This window comes from Hemiscyllium ocellatum, chromosome 3 (assembly GCF_020745735.1).
Source record: "Hemiscyllium ocellatum isolate sHemOce1 chromosome 3, sHemOce1.pat.X.cur, whole genome shotgun sequence".
Classification (NCBI taxonomy): Eukaryota; Metazoa; Chordata; class Chondrichthyes; order Orectolobiformes; family Hemiscylliidae; genus Hemiscyllium; species Hemiscyllium ocellatum.
In genome coordinates, this window is record NC_083403.1 from 83866794 (window position 1) to 83892972 (window position 26179).

Here is a 26179-nt window from a genome sequence, read left to right on the forward strand (position 1 = left end):
CTGAAAAAATGGGAACATTTCTCTGAAGACTGCATTTTTCTGCGTGATTGCCTTACTTTTTTAGAGTTAACTGAATATCTGTTAACCATCTAAATATTTCAAGAAGTCTGTCATTTAATACCTTGGAGTGGCTGCACAATTTGTGAAATGCTGGGGGAATATCAGAAAATGGAATAGATTGTATGAACAAACGTCCTGTACCTTTCGAATGCACACATGTAATAAGTTAGATATGCAATTGTTAGTCATTTCCAATAGCAGTTAATGCAGTAATGCTTCAAGACAGGAAGAGGTGGGCGTTGTAAAATGAGTCAATAAAACAGTCATCGCTTTGCATCAATACAGAACTTTGCATAAACCAATGAATGAATCAGAACAGGCTGTTTCAAGCTCTGTTACTCACAGTCACTTGATGGATGCTAATATCCACATTTGTTTAAAGGCCCATCATTGTATAATTGCAAACTTCAACTTGTTTAGCCTTTCTGTTTAACCTTTTTTATTTATGTTGTTGAAACATCTTTGAGCCATTAACTTGAGTAAGATTTTCAGTTTGCAAATATCTGCAAATGACTGTCCACTGTCTATTGTCCACAGACGCACTTTTGTATTGAATCTTTTTTATTCTATTTGTACCAGTTCAGCTGCCTATGTCAGTCTGCTGTCTAGGATCAGTTAATAGGTAACTCTGGTTTTAAGTGACTAAGTAATTTGAATGTTTGTTTCTCTGTGTTACATTGACTGGGTCTGTTGGTGGTGGCTCAATGAATGTTCAGAAGAAATGGGCATCAATTAACGATCTTATCTCTTCCTCTCTCCCCTCTTGAATTGAATCTCACTAGACAAGTCTCGACTTAAAACCTCTTTTGTAGCTCTTCCTGCCTTTGGCATACTCGGAGCTGGAAACAAGCCGTCTGCTTCAAAGCAAACCAAGGGTTTGTTCCACGAAGATCATAAGAAAAAAGGGTCAAGTCTGTTTGGACATAATTACACTTCATCAAAAGAAGCTTTCTTCATCTCCCATGCGTGAAAAGCCTGCAAGCAGTTAGCCTTTTTTTGAAGGGGAAAAAAAAACTTTTTGGGAAGGGAGCCAAGAGAAAAGCAAAACAGTAAAACTGGGTACACCACTCCTTTGTGATTTCTTTGAACTTTTTAAACAAGTTGTTCAGGTACATTCGGTTTATGTGTTTACATTGTGCATTGACTTAAAGTCCCTTGGTTAGTACGTTTCTTTTTACAGAACACAAGAGACTTGGCACCCAATGTGAGTTTTAGAAACCCCCTTTTTTTCTCCCTTTTGATCAGGATTAATTTTAGAAAAGTGTTGGCGTGTAAGAGAAATCCTTCCGGCTATTAACTATATATCTGTTTCAAGCGAAAAGAGAAAGCTGATCCAGTAAGGATTAATGTGGAATAAACACTGTCAATTCGCTAATTTCTGAATTTCAGAAGAGGGTGATGTATACAAAGACATTGAACCTCAGAACGCAGATACTTTTCAGCAATGGGCATCTGGAAAAAATGTTTTTGCAATTTTCTCCAGATTTTTCAACTCATCTGCCTAAAACAATGTTTCCTTGTTTAAAGACAAGATTACAGTCAAATTCACTGTCGACTACGGGAAAGGGAGAGAAACAGAAAAGCAGGAAAGCGAGTTTCCAAAATTCCGAGAAGTTGACGCGATAAACAGGTGGAAAAGAAATTGACGAAAAAGAAACAGTAGAGATAGATGGAGTGCCAGGCAGATACATAGACCCCACACTCATTCTTTAAACCCGGATGAAATTAACTCTTGTGAACAATAATTTCTATACCAGCATAAATGCAGGATGGCGTCACGTTCCCGTGCCTAGGAAATACTACTTCGACCACACGCAAGCACACACACATCATTATGTGTAATGTATAAAGCGGGTAAAATATTCATGCATTTAAACCAGGTAAATTACTGTACCCCTTCCACTTCGGCCCACGAAACGCAAATCATTGAAACGAGCCACTTGGTTTTTCATTACTGCCGAGGCGTTGCGGAGTTCAGCCGAATAATTCTCATCATTGCCGGCCATAACGGTGACCACAGTGCCGTCAGGAACATCCCCCAAGGCTACCACCTGTCAGAGGGGAACATCAACACAGCATCAATACGTGGGCTAGCCTATTTCCAAAAGCGAACAACCTGTCTCTCTCCAATACCTGGCACTTTACTTAAATCGCACATTTAAACATTTGCTGATGAGCTCCCTTAAAGATGGTTATTGTCCAGTCATTTTACTGATGATAGATTTGTTCCATCTCCCCTCATACGTTTAAAATTAAAAATAATATGATGTTGACTTTAATCTGGGATATATTCTATTGTGGAGACGTAAAAAACAGTCGGTGGGTTTGCAGGAAAATGTGTAAACAACTGTCTCAGCTGTACCATTCCCAATATCCGTGACTGTTCATCATTACAGTAAAGCCCTATTTAGGCTTTTCGGGGATTAGTTTGAAACGTACATTCTGCTCTTTGTAAAGCAGCTGAAATGACCATGTGTTACCATTAAGTTACTATTAGTTAAGTTACTTTGTTTTCTGTTGGATATATTTATGTAACAATTACTAAACGCTAAATATTCGAGAATTGATCCACATAATGTCCTCTGACATGGGTCTGTCTGCACGATTAGTAAGTTCTGTGTGCCACATGTAACATTCACCGTTTTATCAACTCTGTTTAAAAGCGCAGCTTTAGAAAGTTATAACTAAAATGCTATAAATTCTCAAAAAAGTGATTTTATGACCACAAATACGCACTAAAAGTGGCAATAATACATTTACATTCACTTCAATGCGTCGAAAATCCAAACCTTCACTTTTGCAAAGTTTTTACCGCTCGGTTTTGTTTCCAGTACTTTGTTCCTACTTTGGACGAACTCTGAAAAGAAAACGGCTTTTTGTTTTACCTTGAATGCCACGGGCAGTGTTTTATTACACCTCCAGTGGGACGGTAAGACAGAGCAGAGGAAGTTAGGGCTGTCAGTCCGGACCAGCTCTGCCGGATGATCGGCAATGATATCCACCATGGTTCGGTTCTCATGAGGTCGAATCAGAGACCTGCCAAGCGCCGCCGCAGCTGCTGCCCCGGCTGTTCCCACTCCGGGCCCGGGCTCCTGGTGAGGGACCATCCCGCTCACATCGCTCATCTTTCCCGATGCTGGTAATGTGGTGGACGGTGGAGTAAAGCGCCGGCTCGTAGTGGGATCTACGGGAATACGCATCACAACACTTTGATTAGGGGCTTACAGTAGCCACAAACAGTCAATCTGTCCAGTTATTGTCACTCAATCCAGTCCACTTTCTTTATTTTTTTCGTTCTCTCTCTCCTTTTAAATAAAGAAGTTTTCTTTTTTCAGGAAGGCCAGTTATTCTTCCTGCAACTATTAATATATTCCAAATGTAAGTCTTTGGGGACAAAAAATTCTAATCCAAATTGTGGTCAAGGCGATCAAGAGGGGGGGAAAGCCACAGTTTCCAACTGGTGGTTTCACGGAGGTTGGGATTATAAAGCAAGTTTGTGGTCATGAAAAAAAGTGAGCGATGATGAGACATCAAAGAGCACGTGGTGGCTGTAGGAGTCATACACGAATTTAAAATAGTGTTCCCTTGTAAAACAAGAGGCCGAGACGATCACGCTGGTATTTTCCAAATCTGATTCTTGTCCCAAATATATACATAAATGTATATTTTGATCCTCGCTGATGGGGAAATAATTTTCAGCAAACGGCTGTAGATTGCACACTAAAACATATCCTTGAATGAATGAAAGTTATAAAGCATCCCCCCCCGGCAAGTGTAAGCCTTTTCTTAAAAAACTCTATGAAAATAATTTACATATCCAATCGTAAAAAGTGCAAACGCCTACTTGTTATGGTTCGAGCCTATCAAAGCCGTCAGATGGTTTCTTCACAGCTTATTTCCTCAAAAAGTGTTAGGAGGCAGCCGACTTCCAGTTTCTGTTGTGGCTTTGCTTAGGTCTTAAGTCCAGCCACTGGGTTCATTTCGATTATGTGTTCAAATATTTGCGCAACACTGTAAATCGCTCCTAAATGCGACACGCAGCCTGCGCGACAGTATCACCGTGGGTTAATTTTATTAAAATTATTTGGGATACATGAATGAAAGAACGAAGAGCACACTGGGCTTGGAACGAATCGAATCTCAGCCTGTTAACTGATTGCTGTAAATTAGCGGTAAACCCAACGATAACTTTCAAATGTACAAAGGCTACTTGAATTTGAGTGAGGAAGCAATTATTTAGCCAGTCAGTAATCTGGCACTGGCATCGCTCTTGTTAAACCAACTTCAAACGACGTGCTTTTCAGAAGTAGTCATCAAAGGGACATGATATATGACATGTAACGCAACGTCAAAACGCTATATTAGATACACTCATTACACAGATTGACTAATAAAATAGGGCTTGGCTTCTATCCAGATAACTATATACTAAATTCAATAATAATAATATGCAACATTATATTTAGTGATTAGCGAGACCAAAGAGAGCATATGTAAGATGTCTTTCAAATGACGAGTGGACTGCCTAACGCGACTGCTAGACCATCCCGTTTAATGTAGCTTGAAAATAAACTTGAATAAAATTATAAGTTGGATATATTTTTATTTACGTATTTCGTAAACTTTTGCCCAACTCACAAGGAGTCCTGATCAAGGCGTGGGTACATTTTCTTTAAATATATAGTATTAAACTATTTAAGTAACATTAATTGAATAGCCTCGAAATTCAGTATGTGCTGAGGGAATATCTGGATTATAAACACATTGTGGGGTGGATGGTTAGCATTCAGTTTATGTTGCAATGCCGCCAACGCACCACACCAACATGCTACACCAGAGCTCGCAGAGACGAGCTAAAAGCTCTCATACTCCCGTTTGTATCGGATTTCCGCGCAACCGTCTTGAAGAGCTCGCGCATGTTTTGACTGACGTGACAACCATCCACTGAACGATGGCACAGCGCCGAAGCAACCGCGAAACCAATCAGCGCCGGCGAGGGGCGAGCCATGGTCGCGCTTGGCCGGTCCTGGAACTCTGTTTGTCAATCCTCCTCGGCGCCGCTGGGAATTGTAGTTCCCATTCTCCGGAGGTAGGAACCACGGACTACAGCTTCACAGCGTGCGCCCCGAACTGCGACTGCGCGGCTGTCAGTGGGCCGGAAGTGTTGGCTGTGCGCGCGAGAAACTGTCAGTGACCGGAGGAGAGAAACAGATCACTGAGACAGTTACAAGGCCAATGCCTCGTGGTAGTGGCTAAGTGTCTGGTTATAGGGGACTTGCTCACTAAAACAAAAGTGAGTAGAATGTTCGGGGCAGCTTTTGTGCCACAGGTCCACATTTTTCAATTTGATATATTTTAGCACTATCTTCCTGACTCCCTTAATCCAGTTTGTACTTTTCTTGTTAGGTAACACATTGTAAGCTCGAGGTAGAAGGGGAAAGAAAACGTGGCGGGGTGTTCGCTGCACGGCGGCTGAGAACAGTTTTTGAAAGCGCGTGGTGCGTTCCATCTCCACTGTTCAATCCTCTCACGAGCAAGCCTCACCCGCCCCCACCTTGGGGTCAGTATCAACTACAGACCGCCCCCTCCCATCTCCCGCGCACTCAATGCGGCCACTACATTCTCTCTCTCCCCAACTATGGCCAGCAACTTCTCTACTCCTCCTCCCCTCCCTTGCACCACCCACTGCTTCCCAGAACAGCCGGTCCCCTCTCCCCACTATCTTTCAGTGAACAGTTGTTATTCTCGCTTCCCCGCCTGTCCGCCCGCCAGGACAGCCAGTGTCTCCGCACTACTGACTCCCAATGCCACCAGCCCTCAGAGCGAGCAAACATAATCTTCACCGAGCATCCCACCACCATCAACCTTTCCAACTCCCAGTGCAGCTAGCAGACCCCCACCGCATCACCGTTTCTCATTGTGGTTAGTATTCACTTACCCCTGGCCCTCCTTACCCAAAAACTCCAAAGATGTGCAGGTTAGGTGGATTGGCCATGGTAAATTGTCGGAGGTGGGTGGCGGGGTTTTGGAGAGTTGGTGCAAACTGATGTGCTGAATTGCCTCTTTCTGCACTATGATTTTAACTCCACTTCACCATTTCCCATTGCAGCCTGTACCTCCCACATGATCCTCATCTCCATTGCCATTATTCTCCCTCCACCTCCAATGAAGCCAATGTCCTCCTTAGAACCATTTGTAAGTGCAGAGATTAGCCACCTTCACGCGTCTCCAACTTCAGTTGTTGCCAGCACCCTGCCACTGCTTTCCTTGTGGCCGGTGTCCTTGCAATGCATTCAAGGGCAGCCAAGAATGATTGGATTCACATGATCGAAAACATATAGTCTATATTTTGATTATTTCTCCTTTTGCTTTAGAATCTCCCATTCCAAGCACTTCTGTGGAGAGTTGAGGTAAGTACCCACACTAGATTAGTGCTACTATTTAAACAGTGTCTAATAACAGTTGTAGAATTACCCAACACTGTTTTATAATAAAAGGTAGAGGGGTGGGGTAGGGGAAATCATAAAAAGTTATGCCATTACTCGTCACTAGAATATGATTGTACATTTACACACCATGTTTCTACTAACGGACAAAGATTGTGGATATGGACTTGCACATGGCATTTGATAACTTGAGAACTACATTGGATGGTGGGCAGATAAATAATGGGTTAAATTTGAGAGAATTTTGAAATGATTCATTCACCCTGCTAAAATGAGAGGTAGTATAGACTAAAGTGTATAGTTGTATACAAGTCACAGGAACAGAAAGATCTAGGGGTAGATATGCACAAATCTTGCAGGTAAAATGTCAGGTTGAGAAAATAGTTAAAAAAGCATGTGGGTTGTGGGCTTTATATTAAAACAATACAAAAATTAAGAAATAATGAACCTTTATAAAACATACATTCGGCCCTAACTATACTATTATCTCCAACTTTTGGCACTGAATTAGGTGTCATATGGAGGTATTAGAGCAATGTGGAAAAGAACAGTTGCAAGGACTTGGAACTTAGAGTTGATAGATTGGAGAATCTGTCTACTCCCATTGGAGAAGAGATAGAGGATATTTGATAGAGGTTTTCAAATTTGTGATGGATCTGGATAGAGTAAATAAAGAAAAATGTGTTCCCATTGGCAGAAAGATTAAAAGGTTTGGTTTAAAAATAAAGTAAGTGATGTGAAGCAAAACCTTTTTTAAAGAAGTGAATAGATATGATCTGGAATTCACAGCATGTGTGTGTGGTGGAGGTAAATTAAATTGAAGTTTTCAAAAGATAATTATCTAAGACACGGGGAGTTGAATTAGGTGAGCTGCTCTTCCAGAAAACTCTGCACAACAAGAGGGTGATGTGCTATAACCATTTTATGATTGAAATAAATTGTAATGTTGATGAGTTGCTGCAAGCCCCTAGTTTCCATTTTTTGGTCCCTTTGCAGACAGCATTTTGTATCCAGTGTTATTTTTAACATACCATTGAGCATTTAAAAAAATCATTGAGATATGGGTAAGTTGGTATTGATTTCTTATCCATGAGAAGATGCTGGTTAGCCATCACTGCAGTCTGTTGGGGGGTGTGGGTATACCCAAAAGGCTGTTAGAGTTACAAGATTTTTACCCAGCAATAGTGAAGGAACAACAATATAGTTCTAAGTGAGGAGAATTTGTGGCTTGGTGGGAACTTATAATTGATTACAGACATGCAAGATATGTTATTCAGGACATTGTCAGTGGTACTCTTTACCTGTATTTGAATGATATATTAGTTTGTAGATACTGCACTTGATAGGAAGTTTTAAGAATATCGTAACTTATAACATAGGCAGGCATGACATGAAATATAATACAGATGTCACTTAGTTTTGATAGGAGGATTGAAAAGAAAATATAAATTAAACATTGCAATTTTAAAGAGGGTGCATGAACAGAGGGACCTTTGTATATACCTACACAACACTTTGAAGATGTTTGGATAAGTTGAAAAGGCTATTCAAAAATCATATACAATCCTGGACTATATTGATAGTGTATAAAAACACTATCTGCAGCCTCAAGTGGAGAATTATTCTTGATTTTTGCTACTAGATTTAAGGGAGGATGTTAAACCTTTAGGGTATGGAGATGATTGAATAGGATGTTACCAGGGCTGACAAACTTTACTACCATGTAGTGATTCGAGAACTTGAGATGTTCCTTTTAAAACAGGGAAAGCTAAGAAGGCAATAATAGAGACATTCCAAATCATGAACTGTGTTGAGTAAGTAACAAACCAGTTGGAATTTTAAAAGTTTTCCTGACCGTAGTGAGACTGAGTGAGTTGCTGTCGTAGAAAATTGGCATAGACATGACATTCTATGGTCGAGTAAATAAGGCAAATAGTTTCAGATGATACAGATTTTAAATAATCTTGATCTTGATCTTGAATGCACTAGTTGAATGGATGCTGGAAGAATATTTTCCATTCACTTTCAGAAGGGTTTTAAAGAAATAGTTATGGGGAAACATGCAGAAATTGCAGATGAGTGAGATTATTTGGATAACTTTGTCAAAATTACTCCATCTGTGCTGTATCATTTTATGAATGCTAATTGAAGCTAGTTTTACAACTCTGTGCTCCTACTTAAGAAACCAGCACACTTGTGAATTTGGAAGAGGAAGATAATGCCTGACAAAACTTCACAATATTTCAGTAACTAATGTCCTACTTGGACTAAGAGGAAAGAAACCACCTCCCCTGCCAAGCACAATGTGGCTAGATTTTCCAAAGATATTGGACAATATTCCCTTGTGAATATATATCAATTGAACTAGAAAGTGTTGATGATAAACCAGATGAAGTACAGAGAGCAATTAATACTTATTAGACTAGCTATATTTTTAGTGGGGGTTTTTGCATTTACTCCAAGGGCTTCATGTTGGGGCCACCACGTTTTCATTTGCATAAATGCTTCTGATTTATTAACTCAATGCAAAATGGTAGTTTTTCTTTGCAGCTGTACAGGACTTTGGTCAGGCCACTCTTGGAATACTGAGTTCAGTTCTGGTCTCTTGTCATAGGAAAGATATTGTTGGACTTGAAAGGGTGCATACAATATTTATAAGGATGTTGTGGGGTTGGAAGGTTTGAGCTATAGGGAGAGGCTGAATAGATTGGGGCTATTTTCTCTGAAATGTCGGATGTTGAGGGGTGACCTTACAGAGGTTTATAAAATTATGATGGGTGTGGATAGGGTGAATAGCCAAGGTCTTTATCCCAGGGAAAGAGAATCTAAAACTAGATGGCATAGGTTTAAGGTGAGAGGGGAAGATTTTAAAAGGAATCTAAGGGGCATCATTTTCACGCAAAGGGTGGTGTGTCATTTGAATGAGCTGCCAGAGAAAGTGATGGAGCCTGGTATAATTAGAACATTTAAAAGGCATCTGAATAGGTATATGAATAGGAAGGGTTTAGAGGGACATGGGCGCAATGCTGCCAAATGGGACTAGATTAATTTAGGATACTTGGTCAGTATGGATGAATTGGACTGAAGGGTCTGTTTCCATGCTGTACACCTCTGATTCTCTGACTCAAAGAGCAATGGAATTGAAGGAAGCATTCAAAAATAAAAGTTGGCAAAATGCACATGTAGATGAGGGATATTTAGTGCAAATAGGAGTGTAGTGTTGCAAAAAAAATTCTAATAATTTCTTGTTCAGAAATGTTATTACATTTGCAATGGGTCTCAATTTAGAAAGGACATTCATCTTGTCAAGGTATCATGTTTTTGTATAATATGGAAAAATGCTTGTGTAGAGTATTTTAGATTGAACAGTAGAATTATGACAAAGGGGAATAGGAGTTAAACTGGCAAGGTTACTCATTATCAAGAAGATAATTGGACTGGATTTCCAGATATACTTATTGAAAGTAAAAATATTGGATATATTACATTATGTATTTCAGTGGAAGGACTCTTAATTGTTTCTGTATTATATTAAGTTTTTTTTCGTCTGCGATTCTATTTCAAAGAAAAATGGGAAGTAAACATGCTAAAAAGTGTGAAAGAGTGCTTGCAAAGGAAATAGAGATTTTAATAGTAAGAATTATGTTGATATAAAATGGGTCTAAAGAGACTGATATTTTTTAATTGAGAGAAAGGGAAGACTGAGCTGGTTAATCAATAATTTTATGGAACAGCCACAAGATAAATATTTTCAAATAAACTATTTAAAATGTTAGTAAAATGCTAGAAGTAGATGATGTATATCCATGAATGTTAAGATTGAAGCTCCCTCTATACTGTCCCATCACCAATCTCGACCTGGTAGAACATGGTTAGGTATATCTTTTGAATATTCAATTCTAACAATATACTGTTAATACCAAAGGCCAACTATCTAACAAGGATTTACATTACCTGCTGAATCTAACCTCATATAAAAGACTCAGGATATTTTAGGGGAGTAGTGTTAGACTATTTGTTGTAGTTTTGGATCTTCCATTGATGCAAGTGTGATTCATCATTTTCTGTGCTAAAATATAAATTAGTTACTTGACTAATTAAAAAAAAATCCAGATATGGGCATTGCTGGCTGGATTTATTGTCCATCCCAAACTGCACTTGAGAAGCTAAACTCCTCTTGAGAAGTAAAACCTCCTGCATCCAGTCAACTACCTTGATTGAAAAAGTTTGAATTAACAGATAAATATTTTACCCACAAAAATTATTCACATTAATAGTAAACTTTTGGAGACAAGTACATTTTGTAGTGGACTAATATTATCTGTAAAACTGACCTGATTGATCAGTGAGCACCTTCCAGTTAAACATGCAGGAAGCTTTTTGTGTCGGCTTTTTTGAGAAGAAACTCTGGACGTTTGCGTCTGAAAGGGGTGAAAATTATATTAAAAAATGAATTTGTATGTTTGCTTTACCATTTTTAAACTTATTCAGTTGCTGCATTGTTTTGTGTAGTGCAGCAACTGACACAACCTAAGTATGATTTCTGAGTTACGTTCCTTGTTTTGCAGGTTTCAGATTGTTTAAGTTGCAACAACTGAGAATAACCATTCATTCCAATTGTTGTATTTCAGTTTCCCAACTTCAGGTATATACTAGTGCTTTTTAATGACATGAGCTCATTGTCTTCACTGTCTTCCAGCGTTACTATCTAACCAGGTCAACAATTCTATAGAAGTGAAATTCTAAATTACATCAAAGTATATCAATTTGCTTTTCATCACTTAAAATCTTGTGGTATTGAATATTAAGTATTCTAAAGTTTAAATCAGTTTGATCTGTATGGCACTAATTTTTCAGAAATCTGTGTAGCATTAAAAAGACTTTAAAATGTAAAAGTATTTCCTGTTGCATTTTGCATCATCTAACCTTTAAAATCAATTTTCTTATTATATGCTGATCACTCTTCTTACTGGTCTCTTGCCACTTCCTTTCAATTCAATATTCTGTTAACCTTTACTGTCAAATCCAAAGTATGCTGTTCAGGATTTTTCTAAAGGAAGTTTACAACGTTGATTGTCAGTGTACAGCAAATTTTATGTTTTTGTTCTTGGCTTGAAGTGGATACATGCTTTCAAGTGGACTACTGAAGTTATGTATCCTGTGTGTTATCTTAATATTGAACATTTGGCAGAGATATTAAATTCTATTATAATCTGTTAATCTATTATGAGTATCTTTTTGGTAAAATTCATTCCGCATGCAAATATTATGAAATCCAATTTGTGGAACGTGTTTTAATAAATGTTTGCAAAACTTATAGGGTCAGAAATTTAAAGGTGTTGGGAGCTTGTAACATCTAAGTTCTATCAAATGTGCTACTTGCCAACTTAGTCCTAATTTTAAAGATTCATTGGCTTGATGGAACCAGATAATCAGGATGAGTTTTGTAAGAATTTGGTTGCCTCTGACTCATGCAAAATACTGATTTATTGGAAGAGAATTAGAAACAAGTCTCATTTTATTGTTGAATCTGACAGATCTTAATTTTATTATGACTATGGGCTCTGAACCTGAGCAGGTGAAGGCAGGTTTGGGTTACATTGTTCAGAATAAGTTAATAAGGGATTGATTGCTTGAGAGATGTAACTGATACTTGATATAGTTCAGTGCAGATTTTAGAAAGTTGCTTGTTTGTATTTTTTCCTATTTAATGTGTGTTAGAAGAAGCTGTTCAAGGATGTTTGAGATAGTGAAAGTCACCAAGGAAATATTCTCTTACTGCATATGATATGGGAAGTAATCATGGACCAGAAACTAAGAGAAATCATGGAAAGGTTAGATTGAATTCATGCCCAAAAATAATACTGATGTCATGATTTGTCTTGTTTGTTCATGGCTAAATATTGGGAAACCAATAAGAGATGAAGCCTCTGTTCGTCAATCTAAAGCAGGCTTATAACAGGTTGGTAGAAAGGAAGTCATAAGGTGCATCATAATTCATGGAGTCCCTGAGAAGTATGTGTAACTTACAGAACATGTACTAGGAGTACCAGACATGTGTGAGATGCAGTGTGAGATTTGAAATCAAAGTTGGATTTATCCAAAGATTGGCACTGATCTCCTTTCTTTTCCTGATTGTCATTAATGTTCCAACTAAGCAACACAGAAAATGTCATGGACAATAATATTTGAGGATGCTAATGAGTTGTGTAGGGGTTGATGTTAACGTTCCCGAGTATCTGGAGAATAGTGTTAGAAGACTGCGGTGTAGAACAGCAGGCGAGAACTCCATTTGCAGAATCTGGGTTTGAGACTAGAGAAGAGGATTGGGTGATGATGTGTAGAAAGTGAATGGATGAAGTATGAAAAGTCAGTGGTGACAGAAGATTGAAGTTTGGGAGTAAAAATTGAGTAACAGTTTTGCTACGGTTGGAAAAATTGGAAGAAATGCAGTGGAATGTGAAGTGATAGAGAAGTATTGCTGAAATTGAAAGAAAATATCTGCAAGACACTTGTGAGCCCTGCTTTGAAGTTTCATGGCAAAAGTTGCATGACATTGATAGTTGATAAATGATGCAATTGAAATAGATTGTGGACTGATGTGTCACTTATTACAGATGTGTGTAATAACACGTCTGAACAAGTTGATTAGAAAAATCGATTAATTTAAAAAATCATGAACACTGGGCACTTAAGGAAAATTGTCGGAGCATTGAAAGATGTGAAGAGATTGAAATGGTCTGATCGTCTGTAGCTGAGAGAGCACAAATGTGGCGAGATGAGTGATGGAGGTTAACTGCTCGGAATGATTACAGGAATGCCTGTGATGGGCAAGAAAGTTCAGTGGTGAGAGACACAATCGCAGTAGAATTGGAAAAAGAATGGGTGACTGCTGGAAGAAGGTGCATTATGGCACCAAGTAAAATATAGGAAAGTGAAAGGAGCAGATATCTATTCTATAATTAAGACTATTGAGAAGTTGAATTTCATGATTATCAGCTCTTGATGTAAGCAAAATTATGGAAAGCATAACCATAATCATCTGTTTTATATGCACTGAAACTAGAGACATTGCTTAAATTTTGTCTTTAATATCAAATTTAGGTAAAATTTATTTTCATGTGTAATTGATGATGTCACACATTTGAAAGCAATAGCTAAAGTTGAAGAACTTAGGTATCCTGTACAAATTTCATCTGGAGACAGTTCTATTTACTGCCTGAGAAGCTAACAGAGGAAAAGCATTTTCTCTATGATACAATTTCTCATCCCCATTCTCCTGCCTTCTACCTGTACCCCTTGATACTCAAGAACCTATCTATCTCCGTCTTAAGTGTACTCAATGATCTGGTGTTCTGTGGTAGTGAATTCCATAGATTCACCACTCTTTGGCTGAAGAAGTTTCTCCTTATCTCCATTCTAAAAGGTTCTTCTTTTACTCTAAAGCTGTGCTAGTCTCTCCCAAAAATGGAAACATCTTCCCAACATCTTCTCTGTCCAGGCCAGTCAGTATTCGATAAGTTTCAATTAGATCCATCAAGTATAGACCCAGAGTCCTCAAACATTCCTCATATGTTAAGTTTTTCATTCCTGGGATCATTCTCGTGAATCTTGATCATTTAATATTTTTTGATCCTTGGTAGGAATGTCTCAAATTCTCATAGGTTAAATATTCTAAAGAAATGTTCATTAGAAATCTTTGCAAATTTATTGAGAAGTAAGCTACTTATGAGGCACAGTTAATGTTATTTTACCCATAAGCCTTACCATTTATTTGTGGTATTCTGGATATTGTTAATTGTAGTTCAGACTTGTTAAAATGGTCTTCACAGAATTTGTTTTAACTTGGTACAGCAAACAGCTACATTTCATTTCGAAGCAACTGATATGTTACTGTATGTTGAAAGATTTCAGTTTCATGTTCAGTGTATTGCTTAAAGTAAATTTTCTAATGCTTTTTTTGGTTATATTTTAAATTCTGGAAGTGAAAAATTTGGCTGTTTACAAAGCAACATGATTTGTAAAGAAGTCAATTAACTAACTTCCAATGATATTGAGATGAGGAAGTAATTTATTAAGATCATCAAATAGTATCTGCTGAAGCAAAAAGAGGCACCTGCAGAAAATGTCATCTTTTTAAATGGAGGCTTTTACTAGAACATTTGAATGGTTTAAGACCACAGAACTAAAAGTTGTTTCCTGCATAAAGTCTAATATATTGCTCAATCTGCTCAATGTTGTTATTCACGAGTTTGAGAGTTTCTAACCTGCAATTTTACATTTTAATGCTCCTTTTCATCAGCCATCTAGCATTCACTGTATTGTGTAACTAAAACTAATGTTCTGACCAAGCTAGAAGTAGGGAGGAATTAAAATAGAATTATTCATTGAGTCTTTTAGATGTATTTGTGAGAAAACCTATCCACTCAGTGCTTAGCAAGTAGTGATTGAGGCAATTAGTACACATACAATTAGGAAGAAGTAAGATAAATACATGAACTGCAACAAATGAAAGATGATCTTTGATGTGACTACAGGAAAAGGATAGCTTAGTGGCATGCTGTGCAGGCAACAATCTTTCCCTCAGTGTTAGCGAAGCAAAGGAGCTGGTCATCTACTTCAGGAAATGGATTAGATTAGATTACTTACAGTGTGGAAACAGGCCCTACGGCCCAACAAGTCCACACCGACCCGCCGAAGCGCAACCCACCCATACCCCTACATTTACCCCTTACCTAACACTACGGGCAATTTAGCATGGCCAATTCACCTGACCCGCACATCTTTGGACTGTGGGAGGAAACTGGAGCACCCGGAGGAAACCCACGCAGACACGGGGAGAACGTGCAAACTCCCCACAGTCAGTCGCCTGAGGCGGGAATTGAACCCAGGTCCCTGGTGCTGTGAGGCAGCAGTGCTAACCACTGTGCCACCGTGGAGTAGAGGACACGCTCCTATCTGTATTAATGGTGCTGATGTGGAGGTGATCAAGATTGCCAGGAGTAAATATCACCACCGTGGTCCATCCACATTGATGCTACAATCAAGGAAATACCTCAACTTAAGAGGTTAAGAAAATTTGGTATGTCCCCAGCAACTCTTACCAATTTTTACAGATGGATCATAGAAAGCAGAGTATCTAGATGCATCATAGCTTGGTATGGCAACTGCTCTGCCCAAGACTGCAAGGAATTACAGAGCGGTTTTCAACGTAGCCCAGTCTATCATAAAAACCAGCCTCCTTTCATTGACTCTGTGTGCACTTTCTGCTGCCTTGGGAAAGCAGTCAACGTAATCAAAGACTCCTCCCACTTCAGTTGTACTCTTTTCCATCCTCTTCCATTGGGTGAAAAAGATACAAAAGTTTGAAAGTACGTACCAACAGATTTAAGAACAGCTTCTTCCCTGCTGTTATCAGACTTATGAACAGACCTCTCATATATTAGAGTTCATTTTTCTCTGCATTGTCTCGAGCTGTAACACTATATTCTGCATTCTGTTCTGTTTTCCTGATGGACTTATGCAAGGTATGATTTGTCTAGATGGCACGATAAACAATAGTTTTCAGTGTATTTGGTACATAGATGTACAGCATGGAAACAGACCCTTCGGTCTAACCCGTCCATGCCGACCAGATATCCCAACCCAAACTAGTCCCACCTGCCAGCACCCGGCCCATATCCCTCCAAACCCTTCCTATTCATATACCTATCCAAATGCCTCTTAAATGTTGCAATTGTACCAGCCTCCACCACATCCTCTGGCAGCTCATTCCATACACATACCACCCTCTGCGTGAAAAAATTGCCTCTTAGGTCTCTCTCATATCTTTTCCCTCTCACCCCCAAACCTGGCCCTCTAGTTCTGCACTCCCCGACCCCAGGGAAAAGACTTTGTCTATTTATCCTATCCATGCCCCTCATAATTTTGTAAACCTCTATAAAGTGACCCCTCGGCCTCCGACGCTCCAGGGAAAACAGTCCCAGCCTATTCACCCTCTCTCTGTAGCTCAGATCCTCCAACGCTGGCAACATCCTTGTAAATCTTTTCTGAACACTTTCAAGTTTCACAACGTCTTTTCAATAGGAAGGAGACCAGAATTGCATGCAATATTCCAATAGTGGCCTAACCAATGTCCTGTACAGCCGCAACATGACCTCCCAACTCCTGTACTCAATACTTTGACCAACAAAGGAAAGCATACCAAATGCTGCCTTCACTATCCTATCTACCTGCGACTCCATTTTCAAGGAGCTATGAACATGCACTCCAAGGTCTCTTTGTTCATCAACACTCCATAGGACCTAACCATTAAGTGTATAAGTACTGCTAAGATTTGCTTTCCCAAAATGCAGCACCTCTCATTTATCTGAATTAAACTCCATCTGCCACTTCTCAGCCCACTGGCCCATCTGGTCCAGATCCTGTTGTAATCTGAGGTAACCCTCTTCGCTGTCCACTACACCTCCAATTTTGGTGTCATCTGCAAACTTACTAACTATACCTCTTATGCTTGCATCCAAATCATTTATGTAAATGACAAAAAGTACATGTGATGATAATAAATCAAACCTTCAGAACTTGGAACATGGAATGTCAACTTGTTTCATTTTTAAAAAATTCCACCTAATCTGTACTTCTGTATTGACTTATACTTTAGCTTCTATCAAAAATCCAATTGTACACGGATTACAAGGAGAACTAGCCATTTGGATGCAGAATTGGCTCAAATGTAGAAGACAGAGGGTGGTGGTGGAGTGTTGTTTTTCAGACTGAAGGCCTGTGACCAGTGGAGTGCCACAAGGATCGGTGCTGGGTCCTCTACTTTTTGTCAATTACTTAAATGATTTGGATACAAGAATAAGAGGTAAAGTTAGTAAGTTTGCAGATGACACCGGGTCAATGGGCAAAAAAGTGGCAGATGTAGTTTAATTCAGATAAATGCGAGGTGCTGTATTTTGGGAAAGCAAATCTTAGCAGGACATATACACTTGATGGTAAGGTCCTAGGGAGTGTTGCTGACCAGAGACCTTGGCGTGCAGGTTCATAGCTCCTGGAGTCGCAGGTAGATAGGGTAGTGAAGAAGGCATTTGGTACGTTATCATTTATTGGTCAGAGTATTGAGCACAGGAGTTGGGAGGTCATGTTGCGGCTGTACAGGACATTGGTTAGGCCAATGTTGGAATATTGCGATTCTGGTCTCCTTCTTACTGGAAAGATGTTGTGAAACTTGAAAGAGTTCAGAAAAGATTTACAAGGATGTTGCCAGGATTGAAGGATTTGAGCCAAAGAGAGAGAGGCTGAACAGGCTGGAGCTTTTTTCCCTGGAGCATCGGAGGCTGAGGGGTGACCTTATGGAGGTTTACAAAATTGAGGGGCATGGATAGGATAAATAGACAAAGTATTTTCCCTGGGAGTCCAGAACTAAAGGGCATAGGTTTAGGGTGAGGGGAGAAAAGATATAAAAGAGACCTAAGGTGTAACTTTTTCACACAGAGGGTGGTACATGTATGGAATGAGCTGCCAGAGGAAGTGGTGGAGGCTGGTACAATTGCAACATTTAAGAGGCATTTGGATGGGTATATGAATAGGAAGGGGTTGGAGGGATATGGGCCAGGTGCTGGCAGGTGGGACTAGATTGGGCTGGGATGTTTGGTTGACATGGACGGGTTGGACCGAAGGGTCTGTTTACATGCTATACATCTCTATGACTCTAATACTTTATTTAACTATCTGAATTGTGTTCTGAAGAAAAGTCATAGTGGAATCAAAACATTAATTATGTTTTTCTCTTCATAGATGGTACCAAACCACCTGCATTTCTCCAGCATTTTACGTTTGTTTCAGATTTCCAGTATCCACAATGTTTGGCTTATATTTACAGAAGAACCTTGATAACTGAAAAAAGTTTGGAGATGGCTTTTATGGAGCACAAATGCTGGACTGTTGAAATAAATGATGTGATATTTTATGGGCAAGATTTGTGGTTAGTGTTGAAGCTAGTTCCCTGCTGGCCACAAAGATCTACCAACGTCTGGATATAGTTTTCCCTTTCCTGATAGAGTTTAAGTATGGAATCAAGCCAAGGGTCATCAGATGTGCAGCGACAGTGATTTTAGTAAGCAGGACAAGTCACCAAGCATACTGACATCTTCTCACAGCGACAACCAAGAAATTGACAACACTTTATTTTTCAATTCAATGAGTGAAATAAGTGATTATTAGATTTTTGATAGATGTTAAAACACAAATAAATCCAAATATAGGTGGAATGTTCTAATAATGAAACAAATTGTCAGCCACAAATATGACATTAATTTACAGAGTTAGAGGTGTTTGGCACCATGTATGGTGCAAGAAAGCCATTTACAAAACTGTGTTACTCTTCCTTATGCAAGGTTTCACTTTTTCTAAGGGCTTTTTTTTTAAAAGAGTGAGGCAAATAGTTTGAAAATTCATTCTTTTTCATTGCACACCATGGGGGAACAGCAACTGGATACCTTATCAATGCATAGAAACATTGACAGCAACTTATAAATTGAAGCATCATTCTGTGTGTGTGGACTCCTGAGAGTTGCTGTCAGTTTCACTGGAGTAATGCCTGCAAATTCTGATAATTTTGCCATAATTAGCGCCTCATAATCTAGACCTCTGTAACTGGCACTTTTATCACACAAATATCTCCATGTAAGGCTGTGCATGTTAAAAAGGCCTGATGGAATTGGATTTGGTTTTCTAATCAAGAAGATTGAGAACACACACAATTCAGATAAAATAAAAAAAACCTTGTTTGATTTATTGTCACGTCTACTGAAGTAAAGTAAAAATCATTGTTTAAGAACGATGCAGGCAGATCATAGTAAGCAAGGGTATACAGATCATACTGTGTTTAAAAAAACAACTTGGATAGAGGCATACAGGTTATATAGGTGATGTATATGTAAGGCAGGTATTGATATGAGTAGCGAGCACTGAACTAGGGGATCATGGTTTACAGGCAAAAAGCTTCAAGCAGAAATAGAGGTGTGGAATACCTCCACAGCATAAATGATAGGATATAAGGATTGGGCCTGCAGCATAATAGAATGATTTAGTATCGTGAAAGTATCATTTGTGTAATTAATCTAATTACAATTGAGAATTGTAGTTTGAGATGGATTGCAGTTTTGCTTTAAGAATCAAGGAAAAAAATGTTTGTGTGTCTTGTGCACTTATTTGTAGCTGTTTGTATCTTTGAGTTTGGAAAAATCATGTGGTCTATGGAGGAAATATACTTAATGAAATGAATATGCTTTCCTAATTCAGTACTACAATAACTTTAAGTGGCAGACTCCTAATAAATTTTAGTGCTGCCAGTCTGACTCTTCAGTTAAGTTGGATGATACTCAAAACAGGGAATGGAATGGAATGGTATGAGAAACTAGTTTTGTCAGGCTTGCCCAATTTTAAACTACAGTAAGACCATTTCTACTTTTATTTCTTAGAGGATGCTTAACTGATGGATGCTGGAAGATTGCATCAAAATATATTTTCAGTGTAATATAAAATAAGCTTGAAAATTTTAAACCTGTATCTTACTTTTTCATTTTGCCCATGAAGCCTTGAAATATCTCTCTCAAGTTGTGTGATTCTGTTCCTAAGTAGGACAAAAGACAGAATGGCATCTCAAACTGGATTGAGATAGAATCATACAGTGTAGAAGAAGTTCTTCAGCCCAATGAGGATCAAAAATAGACTCAACCTTTACTAGAGTCAGAAAGTGTGGCGCTGGAAAAGTACAGCAGGTTAGTCAGCACCCAAGGAGCATCAACGTTTTGTGCATAAGCTCTTCAGGAATGTGGGGAGGGGGCTGAGAGATAAATGGGAGAGGGCTGAGGGTGGGAAGGTAGCTTGGAAGGCGATAGGTGGATGCAAGTGGTGGGGTGATGGTGATAAGTCAGAGGGGAAAGTTGGGAATGGACAGGTGTGAAAAGTTCAAGAAGGTGGTGCCAAGCTGGAGGGTTGGATCTAGAATAAAGTAGGGTTGGGAGATGAGGAAACTGGTGAAATTGATGTTGATGCAGTATGGTTGGAGAGTTGCTAGGTAGAAGGTGAGGTGTTCTTTCTCCAGATGTCAAGTGACTAGGATTTAGTGGTGAAGGAGACCCAGGACTTGGCGGAGTGGGAGAGGGAGTTGAAGTGGTTGGCCACCAGGGCGGTGGGGTCGTTTGGTGCATGTGTCCAAGGGATGTTCTCTGAAGCGATCTGCAAATTGGTGTCCTGTCTTCCCAAAGTTGAGGAGACCACATCGGGACCAATGGACACAATAGATGAGGTTTTTTAGATTAGATTACTTACAGTAGTGGAAACAGGCCCTTCGGCACACACCGACTCTCTGAAGAGTAACCCACGCAGACCCATTTCCCTCTGACTAATGCACCTAACACTATGGGCAATTTAACATGGCCAATTCACGTGACCTGAACATCTTTGGAGTGTGGGAGGAAACCGGAGCACCCGGAGGAAACAGATGCAGACACTGGGAGAATGTGCAAACTCCACACAGACAGTTGCCCAAGGCTGGAATTGAACCTGGGACCCTGGTGCTGTGAGGCAGCAGTGCTATCCGTTGAGCCACTGTGCTGCCCATTTTTGGATGTGTAGGAAAATCTCTGCTGGATGTGGAAGGATCCTTTGGGGCCTTGGTTGCAGGTTATGGGGGAGGTGTAAGTGAAGGTTTTACACCACTTGGGAAGATGGTGGGTGGGTTGGTGGGGGATGTGAACCTAAAGAGGGTGTCACAGAGGGAATGGTCCGTGCTGAATGCTAATAGGGCTGGGAAAGGGGATATATCTCAGGTGGTAAGGTCTGGCTGTAGATGGTGGAAATGGCAGAGGATGGTGTGTTATATCTGGAAATTGGTTGGATGGAAGGAGAGGACCGGTTTGGCTGGGGGAGGGGGGTTGGATTTTCTATACTTGTTGCGGTTGGATGGCTGGGTTCAAGGGCAGAGGTGCGGGAAGTGGAGGAGATTCCCTGGAGGGCATTGTTGATCACAGGGGAAAGGAAATTGCACTTCTTTAAGTAGGAAGCCACCAAAGGTCTTTTTCCCTCCCCACCCCAAAGGACCACCACCCTCTTGAACTTCTTTCACTTGACAATCTTCCTTCCCACCTATCCTCTCCATCCTCCGCTCCGACCTATTGCCATCACCCCCCACTTGCATCCATCTATCGCCTTCCAAGATACCTTCCCACCCCTACATTCCTGATGAAGGGCTTATGCTCAAAATATAGACACTCCTGCTCCTTGGATGCTGCCTGACCTGCTGTGCTTCTCTAGCGTCGCACCTTTTGATGTTGATCTCCAGCATCTGCAGTCCTCACTTTCTCCTCTACCTTTACCAGTCCACTCTCTCATATTAGGCCCAAACCTTTGGATATTATGACATTTCAAGTGCTCATTCAAATACTTTAAGGTTGTAAGATTTCATGTCTCAACTACCTTCCCAGGCATTCCAGACCACCATTACCCTCTGGGTGATAAAAAGTTTCCTCAAATCCCCACTTTAAACTTATGTCAATTAAATGGAGATGCCACCTTGGGCAATACTTGCATCATATCAAAAGTAGACATATGTGGAATGATACTTTCCTTGAATTGCATTATAGCTGTGAAAAACTACTCCCAGTTTAAAAAAACGTCTCTCATTTGAACATGTGTTCAGAAAGAAACTGGAAAGCATTGTTTGAGAAAGATTGTAGTATGATGAGAAACAGATTTTCTGTTGTAATGTGTACTACGTAAGATACGATTAGTACAATAAATGTTACAACTGGCTGTTTTAAGAGTTAACATGTCACAGATCCTGTTTGTGTAGGTTTCTTGAATACATTTCTAAATTATGAAGATAAATGAATGTTGAGCAATTACCTGCAAGGCTACGTAGTGTGAAAAAGAAATGTCGAAGTGTTTTCTGTTTCTATGCCTTAATTTTACAATGAAATTGGTTGAGTTTTTCCAGAATTCATCAAATAAACAACAGATGAGGGGATTTAATGTTAAAGAAGTTGTCTGTGTACTTGGAGACATATTTCTAGATTCTTTCCTATTGCTGGAATAAATAAAGGAATCTTATGAAGATTTGCCAATGAATCTTTGATGGTTTGAAATTCTTACGTTGTTTAGCTAATGGGTCTAAAATGTGTTTGTCACTATGGCATTCGATACTGATTATAGGCAGACTTAGTTTCTAAAAATCTGATTTACTTTCATGTTGTGAGACAAGTAACTCTTCAGTGTGTGTACATGTGTTAGATTTGGAACCATAAAATAATTTTTTAAATTTAAGAATTGACATAGCATGTCCTAGCTATCCTGTTTGTTCATTTGATGTTAGGATTCATTTCCTGTAATTTATAAATGAAAATATTGAGTTGCTATCAAACAGCTTGTTTGTTTAGAATTTTTTATTTACAGTGATGTTAAAATATAGCATTAATATATCTGAAAGATACATTGAAGTAATTGGAATCAGAATTAATTTGAGTATGGAGAAATGGACTAAACAGTGTATCCTGAAATTGTGAATGCGCGGAATCCTTTGGAGGGAGTTTCTTGTTAAAATACTGACTTGTTAAACTCCAGACATTGGATCTTGATCTAAACGTCTGTAAAGTGCAGATGTTCGCATTCATGATCAGGCGGAATAGCTGAGAATTTTTGCATAATTTGATCCTATCCAGTTTACTGAAGTAAGCCTTCTGAAAACATGCTAATACTTTTTTTTAAACGCTACATTGTTAAGGAGGAGAGAAATAATATAATTTAAAATGCAAAGTAAAAATGAAGGAAACTAAGTATTTGAAAGTATAGCTAAACGTTGTGTGCTGATAATTTGCTTGCAAACTATCCATAATGTGTTAGAGGTTTCTACAAAATTTACAGAAATTTTGGACAGGACAAAAAAAAGTCAAAAAAGAGAGTGAATGGGAATTAATAGATTTGTCTGAAATGATGTTGATCCTAAAAAATATTTTTACTTCCTAACTAAAGAGTTTGAGGCTTTTAAGACTTCCTGGGATTCTGCATCCTGCGGTTCGTCAGAAAGTTCTGTCTCACCAAGTTGTACTAGATGAACTAAGATTGGCATAATTGCTAATCTGTTTGGCGAGTTTTTTAAAAAAGATATTTTGTTACCTGATAAATATTTTTCTGAATATGATGATCTTAACGTGCATATATTATCTGCTTTGCCAATCTTCTTGTATCCAATTAATTTCAAAGGTGGAAGTTGAATTTCTGAAATAAGCCATACAGCACTTAATTTGTTGGAAAGGAATTTGTTGGTAATTCTAAAAACTGCGTATTAAAACACTGAAGCAAATATTATTATGCTGTGTAGATTTCAATTAATTTTTTTAAGCTTGTTATTTGTATGTGCATATTAATGCAGTCTTAAATCCAGGTATCAGATCAGTTTGTTGTTTACTTGAACATGAATTTTGAGGTGCAACAATATTCTGTTAACATAAATAAGATTCCTTCTTTGTTTCTTTTAGATGAGCAGTAATGCGGCCAGCCCCATGTCAGTTGCAGGAAACACAGCATCCAGCAGTGGAAGGGGATCGGCAAAGTCAACTAGCTTTGTTACAGAACTTCAGACCATGATGTATGTAAACAAATCAAATGCTAAACTTATGTGCATCATTCATAACAAATAGAAAGTGTAAACTTGCTATATATATTCAATACATTTCATTTGACAGTATTGCAAATTAACATTACAGATAAAATTTGTGTATTCCATACAAACTGCAAAAAAAATAGTTTTTAACGAGATAGAAAATTGTATTACAATGGACCATTTGGCCACCTCTAGTTATATTCAAGGAGTGATTAATTTGTCATAGCCAACTTCAGTTTTATATATACTTTTTGAGGTTATTGTTATTTTTCCTTTGCATTTGGCTGACTGGATTATGCTCTGAGATAGATGCATCCTAATGTAGGCTTCTGGAATTGTTCAGGAAGGAAACTTACTGTTAGGTGTTATTTCCAGGCACAAACTACCACAACAAGATGGGTTATTTGAGCTCATAGCTCAACACCATGCATGCATTAATTGTTTAATGAGACAAAACTTAACTAAGGGAATCTTAAATTTGTTGGTTAAATTGGAGGTTTAATTTAAAAAACAAAAATAAAACACTTGTCCACCATACATTGTAAAGTTCGCATTGATCTTTAGTGGTTAAAAGAAAGGGGATGATCTTAAAAATAAATTCATAATAATCTAAAATTAATGGGTATTGGTATTATAGCTTATTACTTTTTTTACCCTTGATTTCCATTATTGAGTCCTAGCTGGAATTATCTTGTAGACTAAGGCTGTTACTGCCCTAACTCCTTGCTGCTTATTATAATAATTAGCTAGTACAGATATTACAATTTTTTGAACGTTTTGCTGCAGGTCTACATGTCTGGATGTTAGAAGGAAATCTGACTTACCAGTCTTAGCAAATCATTACCTCAATGAATCATTGCTATTTTAATTCACAATTTTTGCAAACTACATTAAACTTTTGTTGTAGTGTTCTTGTGTGCACACAGTAGCATTCTTTTTTAAAGTGCATCTGTCATTCTGGTTTTATTTAGTTGTGATCATAGGGACTAAACAAAGGGTACCTTAATTTCAGTGCACAATAGTAACACAGTGAAAGCTACTGCCTAAGTCGCTGCCAGTGAATACACATCTGTCATTGATAATGCAGGTGATATTTACAGATTCAAAACAACCACCCTTAAACGAAAGATCAAAGCTAGTTTTGGCATTTCAAAACGGTATTTGGGCTGACAGATTTTTCAATGCATTTATGTAAATAGTGATATCCTGTTCTGTTTGGTTACAATTTTCTGATTTCTTCTGCCTTCATGGAGGTCTCTAATTGAGATCACTTGTATGCATATGTAACAGCGAAGAAAATGGCTCATGGAAACTTGAAATGGGCAGAAGTGCTTATAATGGAGTAAAAGCCTTCACTCTAGTTAATATGGAATAAAAATCTCAATGTTTTAATGAAATGTTTTCCAGCATACTATAACTTTCCTATTTGTGTCAAATTATGGCTTCCTCAGTTAACTGTTGCTTGGAGCAACGGCTTTGAGCTGCCACAACCCATATTTGAAAATCGCTAAAGAGATCTATAAGTGCATATCTCCCATGGCATTAATATTTTTTGACAGTATTTTAGAATGGTTACTTAATGCATGACATTGTGTATTGCTGCAGGCAAAATTAGGTGTTTAACAGCAATGTGATGAATAAAATTTGAACAATAACATTGACCTTGAAAAGGTAACTTTGTAATTGTAGAGAGATGTTAATTACTACATTTTTGACCAAAATATTTTGTTTCAATTTTTTCACAATATTTTACAATATTTGCTTTCTTCATGTGATATTGGCAACTTGTCATAATTCCAACTAATGGTAACACTGGATAAGCCATTCCAGAATGAAAACTGTCTTGATAGATCACATCTATCTAATTTTTGCAATAAAACAAAGAACTATAAATGCTGAAGAAACTCAGCAGTTCAGGCAGCATCTGTGGAAAGAAAGCAGTGTTAATATTTCGAGTCCAGTTCCGGGTCACTGGACTCAAAACATTAATTTATGTTCTCTCCACGGA

The 26179-nt window shown here is 38.6% G+C and overlaps 2 protein-coding genes across 12 annotated transcripts in view; one reads left to right on the forward strand and one right to left on the reverse strand.

Annotated features, from left to right (window-relative positions):
• The window catches only part of runx2a (RUNX family transcription factor 2a), a 151361-nt gene that overhangs the window by 86155 nt on the left and 39027 nt on the right, over positions 1-26179 (reverse strand). For 3 of the 5 annotated variants that reach the window (XM_060851381.1, XM_060851371.1, XM_060851354.1), the window contains exons 1-2: positions 2946-3753; positions 1955-2111 (exon numbers count right to left, since the gene is read on the reverse strand). In XM_060851381.1, the coding sequence (XP_060707364.1) occupies positions 1955-2111; positions 2946-3260 (472 nt within the window). In that variant the 5' untranslated portion in view covers positions 3261-3753. Of the gene's footprint in view, positions 1-1954; positions 2112-2945; positions 3754-3904; positions 3988-26179 lie in introns of those variants that run through there. The other 2 variants (XM_060851362.1, XM_060851390.1) reach the window with 2 other exon arrangements.
• supt3h (SPT3 homolog, SAGA and STAGA complex component) overlaps positions 5231-26179 on the forward strand; it is a 455384-nt gene continuing 434435 nt past the window's right edge. For 2 of the 7 annotated variants that reach the window (XM_060851403.1, XM_060851463.1), the window contains exons 1-3: positions 5231-5353; positions 6435-6470; positions 24047-24156. In XM_060851403.1, the coding sequence (XP_060707386.1) occupies positions 24047-24156 (110 nt within the window). In that variant the 5' untranslated portion in view covers positions 5231-5353; positions 6435-6470. Of the gene's footprint in view, positions 5354-5466; positions 5621-6434; positions 6471-20215; positions 20291-24046; positions 24157-26179 lie in introns of those variants that run through there. The other 5 variants (XM_060851413.1, XM_060851424.1, XM_060851432.1 and 2 more) reach the window with 5 other exon arrangements.